Raw genomic sequence first — 16231 nt, forward strand, 5'->3', positions numbered from 1 at the left:
AAATTCATCCTCGAGCCAAATTACCTTCTTCATTTTATAAATGTTCATCTTAGCTATTTGTTTATATTGATAATAATGTATTTGTTGTAATTTAGTTTTTTCTCCTACAAAATGCATTAAAAGAAAGTTACTCTTGGTACCAGGACGCTTTTGGGAAATCCAAGTCTCCTTTTACTCAATAACAACGTCCTCATCTTGTGCTCTCTGTGTTGGCTACATCCCAGATCCTTCTTCCACCACAGCTTCCCCTTCAGGGTTCTGTTATGACACAAAAAGTGCTCACAATTTTTTTTTTTGGTGAATATAACATTATTAATCACATTCATTTATTTAATAGCATGATAAAGTTACAATTTAACACCAAACAACTTACATAGTTTTTTTCCTTCTGGGCAGCCACTCCATCATACAGCAGGCTGGACCTCTCCTGTAAATGAGTTGTTATGTACTTAACCACACTCTGTGCATAATACACTACAGTATGTCCTGGTTTTTCACTGGAGGTCTCTGTTTAATATTAAAATACTTTACGTCATGGCTTTAACCAAAACAACAAAACGTAATACACTTAGCTGCACAACATAACAGAAACCATCCCATTCATACTGCAGGCTTTCAAACCAGTCATCTGATATGTGCAGCAGGTGCACTAAGTAGCAAAGTCAACGTTAATGGGCTTCACTGTCCTCAGATTGCAAGCCTGGAATGTAGAAATACAGTGATGGTAAGTTACTCCTTATCCCTGGTAAACAGAGGAGTGCCTCTCAACTCTTAAGCCAAGTTTCTGGACGTGGTTTTGGTTCATGTTGTTTGGTTTCAAGTAGGTTGAATCTCAGTCTGTGCAGAAACAGAGCTGCCCAAAGAGGTACATGGCCCACTTTAAATTGACACCTTCCTGCTGACATTTACACTTGCTTTTCAAAACTGCAGAGAGGAATTTGAGGATGTTTTAGTTTGACCACACTCTGATATATTCTAAATGGTAATATCAAGATTAATTGATTAATTTCATAGTTAGTTCAGAATGTGTCAATGTGATAATCTATTATCAGTGAAGCAGTTAAAATCGTAAGAAAGACATGGTCTGGTTTCTGCGAGTTGCAGTGTTGCATGTACACAATAGTTTCTGGTTTAGAGGATATACATATGAAACTGTAACTGTGAGATCTGTTTTCAAGTATATTTTGTTGTTTACTTACATATCCTTGATTATCTTCTATGAGCTCTCCAGCCTCGCTGCTCTCTGTGCTGCAGCCTCCAGCAAAACACTCCGATTCACGCTCCTCTCTGATTCTGTGCAGAAAGTCAGATGCTGCTGATTTTCTCAGCAGGGCTACCAAAAAAAAAAAAAAAAAACAAGTGACACAGAAGCATTAATTTAGCCTGGAAGATAGCAAAGAGATTCATATCATTTATGTTGTGTCATAAAAAAAAAATCTCACCTCCTTCACAGATGTAGATCATCATGAGCATCACAGTGAGCAGTTTTGCAGCCATGTTCTCTTACAGACTCTTCATCTGTCACGCACTTGATTATTGTGCCCCTTTTCAGTGGCTGGCACTTTGTCACCTGAGAAATCCCCACGCCCACCACTGTCCCAGCAGTGTACTCCCACTGGAACAACAGGCATCAGGTGGATTTGTACCGAGCAGCAGGGAGGGAACATTTCAGAACTATGAGTACTGTGCTGTCATCAGAATAGCTTAAAACTTAATGAAAGTCCCAAAAAACAGGTACAAACTTAGTATGTCTTGTCAAAAGTAACTTTTTCTTGCAGTGGGATTGTCTGACTCACTGACGGTGTCCAGAAAATACAGAAAAACTGTAACTGCCACAGTGGGAATTAATGGAAAATTCTTAAGTCATGGAGCTTTAAATACTAAAACCACAATAATGCTCTAGTTACAGTCAATCGGGACAAACACCTGTCTTTTTTTTGATGTCACATGAATTGGTTTGTGTTGTAGTGTGAATTCATTATGATTATGGCTGTACAGAAACAGATTTGATGAGCAAAAAACTGAAGCACAAATTCCTTGGGTGAAATCTGTATTCATGATTTGAAAAGATAAAGATGAAATGTGCATTTTAGGTAACTAGCAGTAATGCATCTCAATAATTGAGACCTCATAACATTGAGGCGTGATTATGCTGCCACCTAGAGGATACATGTATGACTGCATGGGATCTCTTCGTCTCAAGCCACCATGAGATTATTATACGTATTCAATCTTACATAAAGTTTCAGTGAATGACTAAAATTGTATCTAGTTTCTAGCTATATTTCACACCAAGACAAATGGTTCAGTCATATTCTGTCCTGTAAACGCAGAAAGACAATAAATGCTAGTTTAATTAGAGCTTTAAGGATTGTGAGAAAAATACAACTCAACAATTTGTTTCGAAGTAAACAGATCACCCGTGAGAGAGCAACTTTACAGCGTGTAAAGTAATGCCACTGATCATTGCTATATTCCACGAGAGCTCACGATTTTCGGCACATTTATTCATTTGATTGCTTTCAATGCATTTACTATGTAACATTTGAGTTGTTTATTACATTCAGATAGAATGACCATTTTCAGGTGCGACGACGAAAAGTCGAGCCAGCCAGGAGTCGAACCTAGAATCTTCTGATCCGTAGTCAGACGCGTTATCCATTGCGCCACTGGCCCTTCCGGCGATCCACTATACCAGTGACCATCCAGCCGATCTACTGTAGCCCCTCCGCACAGACTGCCAGGGGTCTTTCAACGGTGCCGCAGAACTGCTACGCCTGAGGTTGCGCGCTCAGCCAAACTGAATTAGGCAAAATCATGACACCGACTGCTGTTTCTGCGTGGGATCTCTCTGGTACACTACAGGCCACAGCCATGCGATTTTTAGCCATAATACTTGTGATAATGTATCATTTACCTATGGTATTGTATTACACAAACAACAGTTATTGTAAGATATATTGTTTCTTTTAAGGATTGTCTGTCGGATTGTAATAAACCTGTTGATTTCAGGTTATTTTAAATAACCTCATAAACTCTGCAGACAAATGGTAAACTGGTGGGCTATATGCTACGATAAATTTGATATATTTCACAAAAATAATGATAATAATGAATTATGGCAAATTCTAATCCTTTACATTTTATATATAAAGCTAACTAACATTGAAAAAAACTTCCGAGCCAGCCAGGAGTCGAACCTAGAATCTTCTGATCCGTAGTCAGACGCGTTATCCATTGCGCCACTGGCCCGATGGCTACCTTCGGTAGTGATTAATCAATCTGTTTTGTCTGGCAGGAACACGCTGCCGGAGGTACTGGGTTTAGCTTGTCAGTTGTTCTTGAAGACTTTTATTTTAAAACATTTCAGCCTTTAATGTCTGAGCGACACCTCGATACAGGGCGACAGCTCCTTGTGGAGTTGTGAATATACTTTTAATTAGCCTCTGCTGCGTTATGATGAAAAGTCTTCAGCTACCGCCTTTGTGTGCCTGGAGATGTCCATTAGAGGGCGCCACTGATCTGTACTAAATTTGAACTCCAACCATAACCTTTTATTGATTGATTTAGTGCCTTCACGACGAATTTATTTTATACATTAAATACCACATAATCGAACAACCTGGGAGGATTTATTGCATTTTTGCAGGAAGTTGTGGGCCTACTTTGGACATATCACATGCAGGTCTGAAAGCACGCTGTTTTGTTGCTCCTCCTGTTCTCATCAAGGTGAGACGCACAGTTTGTGCAGGGGATGCTGGTGTGAATGGGCTGATCCGCTTGGAGGGGATTGTGGCTGGAGGAGGTGGCAGGACTGCAGAGACGGGACTAACCGGGGATTTTGTTGTAAATAACTTTTATCTGAACGGACTCACTGTGTGCTTATGTATTATTTCAGTCAGCATTGTTAGAAGTATGCGCATGTAGTGAGAACCTGGAAGTTGTTTTTTTGTGTGCGTGTGTGTGTGTGTGTGGGTGTGTGTGTGTGTATGTGTGTGTGTGTGTGTGTGTGTGTGTGAATTCATCCATCACCAACACTGTGCGCCTTGGTGCGCCTCACTGACCCACAGTCGTCTCCTCGCTGTCACACCATGTGGATTATTTTGACGTTTCTTCTGGCCGCTGCTGGTGGTCCTGATGGGATCTGGGGGTGTCAGCTACCCCACGACTGGAGACCGCAGACAGAAGCGTGCCGTGCCGAGCTGGCGGAGATCATTGTCTTTGCCAAGGTGTTGGCTCTGCACAAGGAGTCGTACAGCGTGTACAACTACCTGCCGTATCAGCACGACACCGACCTGCTCTACTCCGCCGAGATCGAGCTGCTGTGCGACCAGGCGTGGGGCAGCATGCTGGAGGTGCCCGCCGGCTCCAGGTTTAATGTCACTGGCCTGGGTTACTTCCCCTGCTTCTCCTACAGCGTCACCAATAACAACAACTACTACTTCTTTCTCCGGTAAACAGCACACATCTCCACTATCGAGTCTAATAACAGATTTTTTGTAAAGATGCATGAAGTTTTACAGGCCCACATGGCGTGACATCTATGCATCAGTCTGACAAAAGAAAACGTGTTAATTTACACTGTTTATGCTGTATAATGAATTGACTTTTACCCCATCCCTATTTACGAAGGCAACACATTTTTTTTGGAGTACAGATGGTGCACTCTGTTTGAAAGTTTTAAAACTTTGTGACTGTCTGAAAAACGACATGACATGGATGACCGACTTGCACCCTCTAGTCCAGATGCCTAAATCGCTCCTGTACAATTAAAATGTTTAGTCTAAATGCTGTAGTTCAGTTCGACACACCTTATCCATCCAAACTGGAAATGTGACGTAGATCCTCTTTCAGGATCTTAAAAAAATATTGTGCTGACTTTTTAACATCCAGGTGGAGTTAAATAAGAAGATGATTAGCTGATTGATAGGGATGTGCAGTTTGTCTCTCTGCTCGAATTACATAATACCAGTGCTGGCTTGACCAGCTGTCCACCATGAGCTGAGGACCTCTTTGACACCTGAGACAAATATTTAAGAGAAAGGTGCAGTTTATTGGTGAGAATTATAGCGATTGTAATCCCATAAATAGACCGGTTAACCTTTGGGAAATCTCTAGAAAGACAATTGTTAACGATTGCTTAGTAGTTTTTAAAGCCAAACCACCCTGTACCTGACTCAGAGACAGATGACTGGTATCTATCCTCGTCTCTTTCAGTCGGTATCCGTCCATGTGACACCATTCTGATTTCAGGTTAAAAACGCATTTAATGAGCAGCCAAACTTTCCACTCAAATTTCCAAAAAGTATGTGGCAGCTTCATTCTTAAGTGTCTTGTGTTGGACAGAAACAACACTGTTACTCAGGAAACGTCTATTGCATTCCAGCCAGCATAATTACAGGGCCAGACATTTCCCAACAGCTTGAAGGTAAACCTACAAAGAATTTTCACTGGGGAGAGTTATCAGCACATGGTGGGACCACCTTTTGTCCTGCTGGAATACACCAGTATGCCATTTGATGAGGGGAACGTGTGCTAACAGGCCTGACCAATAAATATCTCTCACATTCTGCCCTCAAACAGATGAAGAGTTAAGATATTCAGAGAGGGGCACTGAAAAGCATTCCTCAACTTTAATGTTTGGCTGACCCACATGAGGGTCTGCAGCAGAGCCAACAACAATAGTATTCTTATATCATATGTTACACATCGTATATGAAAAAAATCACACTTCCATGTGCGATTCTGTATTGTTGAGTGATGATGGCCAAAAGATTTTAATAGGACTGTACCAGTCTGAGTCCATCTCACCTCCAAAGATGACTTTGTCGACCTGAAGATAATTAAGAAGCAGTGATTACTCCAGTAAACCAAAATAATGGTCGTTGCGATAATGAAGTGAAACCCCCTCAAAAATAGTTTCCCCACATTTTCCTTTGTAAAAGACATTAGCCCATGAAGGATATACGGTAAGCATGTAGAAAAGAAAACATAGCTCAAATGGGTATTTAACGATGTTAATTCTTGGGAGTTTTATTATTCTGTATTGCCAACCAAGTATTTGTCAAAAATTGTCAAACAGTGCTTAAACTACTTTTTTATTACAACAGAGACCATAGCAGTTTTGTTGAAAGATGACTTTACTTGCTTTTCTGTATTTTCCTTTCATATATTTTATATCATAACGTCGGCTGATCATATTAAACGTGGCCAGCGTTTCAAATAACGTAAGTGCTGATAATTCCTTTGGAAAGAAAAGGTCTGTTTCAGTCTGCTCTGAATACCCAGTTCATGCTGAACTGTTTGCCAAAACTAACGGCATATAAACTGAAATGGTAATCTTTCAATGTCTTTTCAAAACTTGTTTCTGCTTCGTCTCAGTGGCCAAAGGATGGCCAAGCCATAGTTCATGATATACATCTAAATTCTTCCTCGTCAATCGTAAATCATACAACTTGTATGTCTTTTAAGTGTAGGCTTTAGCGAGCAGTTGGTTAGCTTAGCTTAGCATAAAAACTGAAAGAGAAAAAAAGGGGGAAGACTAGCCTGGTTCTGTCCAAATGACGAGTTAGTCCATCAGCAGCCCTGCAGCTAAATGATTAACGTATTTCTTCAATCCATAAAAAACAGCAAGGTCTAAAATCATCAACTGTGGTTCAAGAGGAAGTAAAGTGCCAGACTACTTCTTCGTTGCAGCAGTATCTTCCTGAAGTTGCAGAGATTTCCTGCATCTGGTTGAAATACTGGCTGAACAAGAAATCAAGTTTTAATTAGTGAGCTTTAGAATTGCTGCGCTAACTTGCAACTACGTTTCTCATCCATCAAAGCAAATGTGTTCATTTTTGAACTATTCTTTCTATTGAGCTACTAGAATAGGACCTTGTAAATAAGTCTCACAATCAATGTCGATGTAATGTGCTGCTTTTCAGTAATTTTCACAAATAAAATGCTGTTTGCTTTTACCCAATGAAGTAATTGGTGCCACAGCACACAAAGATTCATGGAGCGTTACGTCAGTTGGTTTAAAGAATTGAGATGTGGCTTAACAAATTGTGTTTTCATGTCCTGCTCTGTGCCCTTCAAGCGAACGTGAGTCTCCTCATCATGAACCTAAACCAGATCAGTTTAAAATTTCAAAGCAGCGTTGGTCGTGACCGCTCTGCAACACCAAGTCCCAGAGGCTGTATTAGCAACTTAAAGCGTCTTATCGCAGTCTCCAGAGGATGTTCATTTTCCCAAAAATGTAGTTGCAGACCAAAATAGTATTTTCAATCAATCATGAGTACCCTCCCAGGACAGGACAAATCACAACCTAACATGGAAAAAATTCAACGGAGAATCTCCCTCAGGACCGTTAAATGAGACAGATTGAGTGTTCGGCTTCAGCCATGTGTACGCTGTAAAATCTTCAGCCGATATTTCACTCCTTCAAGATTTTTACATTCTCTGTCAAAGGAGAGCAACTGAACCATAAAAGGGAGGAAACCTGTGTATTAATTTGCACTTAAAATGAACTTTTTAAAGAATGTGTGCTTGCGCAGATTTTGTGCTGTGCGCCATGTACCAATATATAAAAAGTGTAGAGAAGGATTTCAATTGTTGCATTCAATATGATTTTGGTCGTTTAAGGTATTTTTTCTGCAATTGCAGAGCCCAAACGAGTTCCTCTGGATGCACAATCCTTCGTCCCTCCTGGTCACCGTGATTACATCTGACCTTTGACATCTTCTGCTGAAGCAAAACATCAGCTTTCTTCTTGCTCTTTCAGCATATAGGCCCGTATACAACACACACACAGTCTGGAAGGGACAGCCAGACTTTTGATGTCCCTCGAGGGGTACGAGATGGAATCCAGATGTAGGCTATGGAAACTGGCTCCTTTAAGATTTCCTGATGATATGAAACACGCACCGTAAATCGCTTTGGCCTGTAATTTGCTGGTTTGAGTCACTCACATAATGCTCGAATTTGCATAAAAATAGAGCAAAGTCTGTAAACAATTTTGCATTCTCCAAAAATGTTCCAACTTTTACTAATGACCTGTGTCTTTATATAGAGGTACTGTTTAAATCATTAAATGCTCAGTTAAACTGTTTGGGTTAAATACCTATAAGAAGGTCCATTTGCTTCAATTTCAATGGACCCTTTCCTTCTGCGTCTGCATATTTGTTTTCACACAAGTGCAACTTTTTACCAAAGGTCCATATTCTGCCTTTGCTCGCCACTGTATCAACGGAATCTTTCGCCATTTCTGCCGTGCAGGATGGATGAGAACTACAACATTGTTCCCCATGGAGTGAACTTCCAGGACGCCATCTTCCCTGACACCGCAGACAACCACCGCATGTTTTCTAGCCTCTTTCAGTTTTCCAACTGCACACCTGGAACTCAGGTCCACAGCTTCAGCCCAGAGTGGGAGGCACAGGAGGACAGCCGGGTACGTAGCCACTCACAACCACCAACATGGACTTGATCTACTGCTGATTAAACATTTGATTTATAACCAAAAGCATTGTCGTTCACACAAAGAGGTTTCAGTATTACATCCTGTTGGTTTCAGCTGTGAAATAGCTGGCAAAGGAAATGCATTGGAAACCACAAGCACATTTCTCGAGGATTGGCCCAAAAAACAACTCCCTTTTTAAAGGAAAATAACACAATGACCAACTAAAGTAAAACCAGGGAAAGTTGATGCATCATAAAAGTAAATTATAAATCTTAATCACAAAATAGCCCCTGGATTACACACACTGCCATGTAGATTAATAATTTAACAATGTCAGAGTATCTAAAGGTCAGTACTCTTATGACTCTCACAATGATGCCGTCAGATTTTAGGATGGCTTGAACCAATAAGCTCGATCTCCATTTCACACCTCTGCTGTTCGCGTTTAACTGACAAAAGCTCATTTATACCTAAAGATCACTGGAGCACCTGGCGCTCCTTGACTTTGTAAACTTTCCTGCAGTTTGTCTAACAGTTCATGTGTCAGTATATAAATAATTTCCAGCCACTCACCGCTGCTTTATCTCCCTTAATGAATTTAAACCTTTGGCACAATCCCCCTGATTTAGGTCAGTCTTCTTCTGTCTGTTTCCAATAATTTTCTAACTACTTATAAAAGCAAAAAAAAAAAAAAATCCACCACGGTTGAAGAGAATGAAAACATGGTTTTGTATTTCCATTAACAGCAAACATTTGGGCCAGGCCTGTGATTATAATTACAGAGCGACCTTTAGATATCGGTGCCGCTTTCTTACATCATTCTCGTGATTAGATTTCCTCTTAGCAAAATAAAAACAGACTCTGTTTTTACTGGTACTGAGCAACCGTTGTTTGGACAACTGACCAAAACTCCCATCAGATCACAACACGCAATACAATACACACCATATAATCCAGTGTCAACCGTAGTAAATCAAATGGCATGAAGTGATTTTAAGATTTAACGCCAAACTGTATTAGTAATAAAAACATTATTTTAACAATCACTGTTTTTCCCACAGTTTTATGTTTCTAACTAATGCAGAGATGTTAGCTTTGATGGGCTACAAGCTCTATTCTGATACTCGTCTGTTTTTCCTCAGACAGGCTTCAAACAGCCTCCTCTGAGACGGTGAGGACACAAGAATAGTTTAATGCTGCATTACATCAGATTCAGATCAGAAATCAGACACTTACAATCAGATAAATCACAAGTCCAACTGGGTACTGAGGGGGTGCCAGAAGACTGCATATTGGGGCCTGTCAAAAATTGGGTTCAGGAGTATGAAAGATGGAGGCATTTAGCAGGCAGGAACGGTCTTTGGAACAGACGTGCAAATTTTCTCTTGCAAGTCTTTATGAGTTCGCTTGTGATATTCATCTCTATCAGAACAATTTTTATTCCTAAGCCGTACTGCATCGGGTTTTTGGGTTGTCCAACCGTCCATACATACCTTGAGAAAATGTGTTCACATTTGACACAAACGTTCACTTTTGAAGGTCAAAGGACAAGATCACAATGACCTCAAGCTGTCCCTGTCTCGTGAATGCAATAGCTCAAGAATGCCTTGAGGGAATTTCTTCAAATTTGGCACAAATGTTCTCTTGTACTCAAGGATGAACCGATTAGACTTTGGTGGTCAAAAGGTCGAAGACATGAGATCATACTGACCTTGACTTTCGACCACCAAACTCTAATCAGCTCATCTTTCAGTCTAATACTGTGTTCAGATTATCCACTATAATTCAATCAAATCTGAAGAAGGTCCCTCAAGATGTTCCAAGATATTGTGTTCAAAAGAAGAGGTTGATATGAGGTAACAGTAAGCTTGACCTTTGACCCCAAATAACTAATGCGTTCATCCTTGAGACCATGTACAGATGGATAACAGAAAAACGTAATCTCTCTGGCCATGACTGTCGCCAGCACAGAGGCATAACAAGGGCAGAATATTTTTATTCAGCTGCTGTCAATCAGTCAATCTTGGGTGCCCATCTCAGTTCAGTGGATCTGACAGCTGTTAACTATATTCAGTCTGCCACTAACTGAATCTGTGTTTATGTGAAAGTCTTACCACGGGGTACAAAACAATGATGTTGCACAGATGTTTACACCTTCTGCTCCGCTAAACCTTTTTTTCGTCCTGCTTCTAAACTTGATTCTTTGCATTATAAAGTTTCATACTTCCACAGAAATCCCTTTGGAACATAAGTAAGAGCACATGGGAAAAATCCACAGCTAATATTACAACAAGTAACGTACAAACCAGTGATGTGGGCCAGCAGCCGACAGCACATTTTTAACATTTCCTCAAAACCCTCAGCGGTTGTTATCTGATGGCAGAGAATTTACATCAGTGTTTCACGCCAGCCCATGTGGAAGCATTAGGGGCTGCTGAGGAAATCCACACTCAGGCAGACAGGCATGCAGTCAGAGGCATCTGGAGCTCTTTTTTTTTTTTTTTTTTTTTTTACCTGGGAAAGGTCCAGGCCTTTGGATTGTCTGTCACAGGTTTGCAGGCATGTCGGGTTTCGTCTGACAGCAGTGTCTCACTGAAATAGGGAGAGTAGGTTGTGTAACCATTTTGCTCACCTCAGACTGGACCTACCCTGTTGTGTTGTTTTTGGGTTCAATAAATTGGCTGTTACATAAAGAGCAGGATACACCGTATAGTACAACCAGACTGTTCCACCGCAAGAGGACACATTTTCATGCCCTTTTCTTTCTTTTTAAACTACAAGTATCCAGAAAAAAGTATTTTTTTTCTGCTCATTCATTCATAAACAGTGGGATATGCTGGAAGACTCGAGTTGTTGGCACTGGTTGTCACCCTAAAAAGCAAGCCAGAAGCGTTCTCTCATCTGACTTATCCAAAGGAAATCCAGTATCAAAAACAGCAGATCTGCCAGGTGTTACTTCATAAATGTAACAAAAATATATTAAACCTGACACCAGTATTTAGTATGAGCTGTAATGGGACAAAACTCCAAATATGAGTTCACTCAGTGGCAGTGGAAGGTAAAACTTTGTGGGAAATTTTGCAGAATATAAGCTGATACTGGCTGGGTTTGCCTAAAGTGCACTTAATCAAATGCTCCTTGTGCTTTTCCAGATATTACAAATTAATTCACTGTAATAGCTGGCTATAATAAACATATCTTTTCTACTTCTCTTCACAGTTGTTGTGCTCCACAGTGCAGAAGGCTCTGTTTGAGGAGGAAGAGAGGGTGAGGACTCTCTCCCAGAAGGTGCGTTCCCTGGAGAAAGCCAATGGCCACCTGAGGGAAAAGGTGAAGACCATGAAACGTCTGCTGCGCCAGGCCCAGCGAGAAACGATGAAGGAGCAACAGACCCTCAGCCTCAAGCAGCTCTACGAGTCGAAGACGCCCCAAACTCACCCTGATCAGGACACGACGCAGGAGCAAAAGAACCAACCACTAAAAAAAGTGCTCTCCAAGAAGCTAAAAAACTAAATGTTTTTTGTCCCCTATGTTCATAGTAAACCAAATTTTGCTCCATATGAAGTATCAGTGGCAGATCAAGCTGAAAGGATAGTGAGTGAACATGTGGGTGAGGTGACCGCAACAGCAAAAACAACCAACTCAGATCAATTAAGAGTAAAAGATGGATGTTTATTGTAGTTTTATTATAGTCCCCATTTCTGCAACCTAAATATTATTAAGGAGCGTAATTGAGACTTTACCCCTCACAGCGATTTATGTTTTGTTGATCCAACAAAATACATTGCATTGTTGTTCGTGGTTCAGTTGATCTGTGCCATTGACACTGTAATCAGCAAGGTAACTATTGTTTCAGTGATTATTCTTTCTGAATAACTGTTGCTCTTCCCTGACCTGTAGCCCCCAACTTTAGTTTGTGTATTTCAGTGGCAGCACAAACATTTTCCAAACATTAAGAAGCTCATAGTTTATACCTGGTGGATGCACTGTTGGAACAACAAGTAGATAATGTTAAGACATTGGAAATTGGATGTCATTTTCTGATAAATTGCTTTTCTGTGCTGGACACATCATGCATTGCATAAATAATATTAGAATTACTTACAATTCTTACTTCTGAAATGATATTGCAAAAATGTTTTAAATCAAATGTCATCTTTTGGTATTCCAAATTTGGACTTTAGGTCACATTTCAATTCTAATTGCATATAATTTACAAAGTAAATGAGGCACAACATATTTTATTAATTGAAAGGTATGAAATAAAGTACTTTATTTGTTGAAGTCTTTTAAAAAAAAGTGTGGGTTAAATTTGGATGCTCAATAATACTGGGTGTGAAAGGCTGTGAGCTAGTGGAAATACATACGACTTTTACCGTGTATATGAGAGTTTAGTTACAAAGAAGCAGACCACACGTCACATTTTCCTTTGTTCAAATGATTTGTGGTGAATCAAAGTGTCATTTTTATATTTGAAAACAGGGTGCTGAGCACCCATTCAGTCTGGCCAGTGAGCCTGACATGGTACAGGATTGGCTTTTTCTGTGTCAGAAATGGAAGGTTGCTTATATTATATATTATATATTCTGTATTTGCTTTTGTTTGTATTTCTCTGTCTCTGAACTATAAACATCTGGCTTGCTTTACCATGAGCATAATCATTGTTGTAATAGTTACGTCAGCTTTTTTTTTAATTATTATTAAATTAATTAACTTTTTACAATAGCTTTGTTTTTATTTTTGTCACAGTTAATTTCATTTTCACAACATGCACATTTACATTGTATGCACCCTTTTGGTGAAATATGCAAAAACTACCTTTAAAAGTAATACAGCCACAGATTGTAGCCCTGTTTAAGTAACAGAACAGTTCCTGTTGTGCATCACTGCATTTAAATTCATGAAACTCTCAACATATAAATCAAACAGTAAAATCAATACTGCATGAACAACAGTCCCCACAGCTCATCCTTCACTACAGTGGTACTTTTGCAAGTCCCAGTTTCAATCCGTGGAAGTGTACAATGTGTGATGTGAGTGTTTCTAAGATTATATCCTTTTGTCTGACAAAATGTTCTAAACTAGTTCAACTCAGGAACAAAAAAAGGGTCTCAAGTGACAATTTGAACCAGTTGTGCTTCTTTTACTGCATTTCCTGACACTGATGCACTCAACAGTTCAATATAATGTAATGCTCTAAAATTCTTTTAACCTGCTACACAGACTTGAAAATAAATGTGTCATGAAATGTGTCGCGCCAAATAGCAGAACAAAGAGACAACTGACAAAGCTGTGAGGCAGAGAGGTAACGAATTCAAATGAAAGTTTCAGACCTCAGCTGTAATGTTTCCGTCTTTCCATGTATTCAAGTCAGAGATGATAAATGCTTTCTGGCATGGATAGTATGTTCAGGGTTATTCACTGCTAATAAATCAAAAGTTTTTCAAAGAACTGGCACACATTCAAAAGCAACATAAATCCTAAAAATAAAATGGCCCGACGTTGACCTCTTCCCCCCAAGCCTTTGTTTTGCAGGTTAGATCTAGGGCACTTTCTGAACACAGGGCCATTTCAGACACAAAACCATGTTGGCAGATGAAATTTTCAACACAAGAGCTGAGCCAAATTTCTTCCATATGGTGCTGTTGCATAAAACGGAGGGAATGAGGGACAGGGTTTGCACGGCGAGAGGAGAAACAAAAAAAGTGACACATGTCAGACATGTTTTATGTCAGAAAATCTCTGCAGTAAAGCAGGATACGAAGGAGACATTTACCAGCTCTCCTTCTCGTGCATCATTTGACCTCTACAGCAAAGAGAGAAACAGTTGAAGAGAACAGCTCCACACTTCCTCATCTTCCTCATTTTTTTTGTATTGGCTTTCTTCTCCTCGTGACACCTTTGTATCAGACAACCTTGCCTGCAGCCAACTGTCAAGATCACATGGACCCAGGCCAAAAATGATAAACACACACTGCTTTCTCAACATAAACCACTGTGCACAGTCAATCTGCAAAACAGATGTCAGGCAATGCGGCTGCACAGTGGTGGTCTCTCCAAGACGACTTGGCTCTCTGTGGACATTGTTTGTTTATCTGGCCTTATTTTATGTTTTCAAATATTGTTACTTTCTCTGGTTGCTCTAGTTACTTTTTTTTTTGGGGGGGGATTGATAATCCCAGGACATCTGTATGGTTACTACATTATATATTTTCCATTTTTCCTCTTTCAGCTCATATTTTCTCAAGCAGTTACACTTAGCCTTTCACTCAGTCTGTCATTACTTCACATACGGAAATCCACCAGAGGTTTCTAACGCTGTGCTTTGTAACCTGACATTGACTTTATTGTTTCTGTAGATAATTACTCAGGTCTGCTCTTGGAAACCCATTTTTTTCCCTTGAAGCAACAGATCCCACGTCTTTGTGTTTTGAATTAGCCCCCCTCCTTTTACACTAAAACAAGACTAAAACTCTGCAGCCGTGCTCGAGACTCTGTGAAGGTGTGCAATAGTGCTTTGAACTAGATGCTAACACCGGCATGCTAACGTTACAGATCCATTGATAATTACTTCAGGTTATTCCTATTAAATTATTGTTTTCATCACTTCAACATTGTGGGATTATATAATGTACTGTTTTATTTTTATGCCTCCATGACGGTGATAACTCAGGAACACCCGAAGGGAATTTCTATCAATCTTGCACAAACTTTCACTTGGACTGAAGGATGAACTCAAAAGAATTCTGTGGTCAAAGGTGAAAGGTCAAGAGGACTTTGACATCACATCTGTCCCATGCTCATAAACACAATATCTCAGGAATGCTTTGAGGGAATGTTTTTCACATTTGGCACAAATGGTCACTTGCACCCAAGAGTGAACTGATAAGATTTTGGTGGTCAAAGGTCAAGATCATTAAGACGTTCATAGCATCTTTGCAGCAACATCCATATTTGAAGCATTTTTTACTGCAATAGTTACAACTTTGAGTTTTATCAGAACAGTTTCATGATATTTAGCGCACAGTTAAAATATTTCAGTAACTTTTTTTGTTAGAAAAAAAAATTTTCTTTTTTTTTTTAATGTATATTGTATGTTAAAGATAATAATTTATTGACTATTAGACTAACATCCTTCTACCATAGTAAGCCCTGGATAGAGCCAAAGAGTGCCTGTAAGGGGGAGCGTAGACACCTAATGCTCACAGACGCAATGCTGACAACCTGATGTTTTAGCAGGTACAGTGTTTACTGTGTCTGCCGTCTTAGTTTAGCAAGCTGTCATGCTAGCATTTACTAATTACAAGCAAACACAAAGTCCAGCCGGGGCTGATGGGAATTTTGCTCATTTTGTGTTCTTCAGACGAAAATTAAACTGAAATTTTGACTTGATGGAGCCGCAAGATGAAAAGATAAATTCAGAAGGAGTCATCCTCTGAGAACCATAAATGTTTGTAGGTTAAAGCTTTTAAGGAAATCCATCTTATAGTTAGTACTTTTCAGTCTGGACCCAAATAGTGAACTGACCAACTTAACATCCACATACTGCTAGAATAGTTACAAATGAAGACATTTAATATTGGCAGAGTTCTTTTTAAACATCCTAGTAAATTTGATTTCATGTTATGTCGCTACAACTCTTGTCTGTCAGCCCGTTGCTTCACAAAAAGAACATTATCCAGAAACTCCAAGAACATGTCTTTGATTTGAGTGGAAATGTTTCCTCATCATCGCTTCACTCTTGACCAGCTATACTCTGGTGAAAAGGAGGTGATTTTTCATTGT

General features: G+C 39.7%; 1 protein-coding gene and 2 non-coding genes across 3 annotated transcripts; 1 reads left to right on the forward strand and 2 right to left on the reverse strand.

The window, feature by feature from the left end:
* Positions 1-2603: 2603 nt before the first annotated feature.
* trnar-acg (transfer RNA arginine (anticodon ACG)) lies at positions 2604-2676 on the reverse strand. Its single transcript has one exon. It is a non-coding gene; the product is annotated as a tRNA-Arg (tRNA).
* Positions 2677-3179: 503 nt separating this feature from the next.
* Positions 3180-3252, reverse strand: trnar-acg (transfer RNA arginine (anticodon ACG)). Its single transcript has one exon. It is a non-coding gene; the product is annotated as a tRNA-Arg (tRNA).
* A 521-nt stretch (positions 3253-3773) lies between these two features.
* ccdc3b (coiled-coil domain containing 3b) lies at positions 3774-13153 on the forward strand. The gene is made up of 3 exons (XM_069715336.1): positions 3774-4453; positions 8263-8437; positions 11666-13153. Exons 1-3 carry the CDS (start codon positions 4092-4094, stop codon positions 11957-11959), a joined length of 831 nt encoding a protein of 276 aa, XP_069571437.1. The 5' UTR covers positions 3774-4091; the 3' UTR covers positions 11960-13153.
* Positions 13154-16231: the final 3078 nt, after the last annotated feature.

This window comes from Brachyistius frenatus, unplaced genomic scaffold (genome assembly GCF_029030835.1).
Source record: "Brachyistius frenatus isolate BFR_SWC_R1_liver_20210118 unplaced genomic scaffold, ASM2903083v1 Contig_4, whole genome shotgun sequence".
Lineage (NCBI taxonomy): Eukaryota > Metazoa > Chordata > Actinopteri > Embiotocidae > Brachyistius > Brachyistius frenatus.

What these genes read in the sequence shown, in the direction of transcription:
- ccdc3b (XM_069715336.1), top strand. Translation starts at nt 4,092, where the DNA reads ATGTGGATTATTTTGACGTTTCTTCTGGCCGCTGCTGGTGGTCCTGAT. An exon ending in AACTACTACTTCTTTCTCCG is followed by an intron (nt 4,454 to 8,262) that starts GTAAACAGCACA and finishes TCTGCCGTGCAG; the next exon opens with GATGGATGAGAACTACAACA. An exon ending in AGGCACAGGAGGACAGCCGG is followed by an intron (nt 8,438 to 11,665) that starts GTACGTAGCCAC and finishes TTCTCTTCACAG; the next exon opens with TTGTTGTGCTCCACAGTGCA.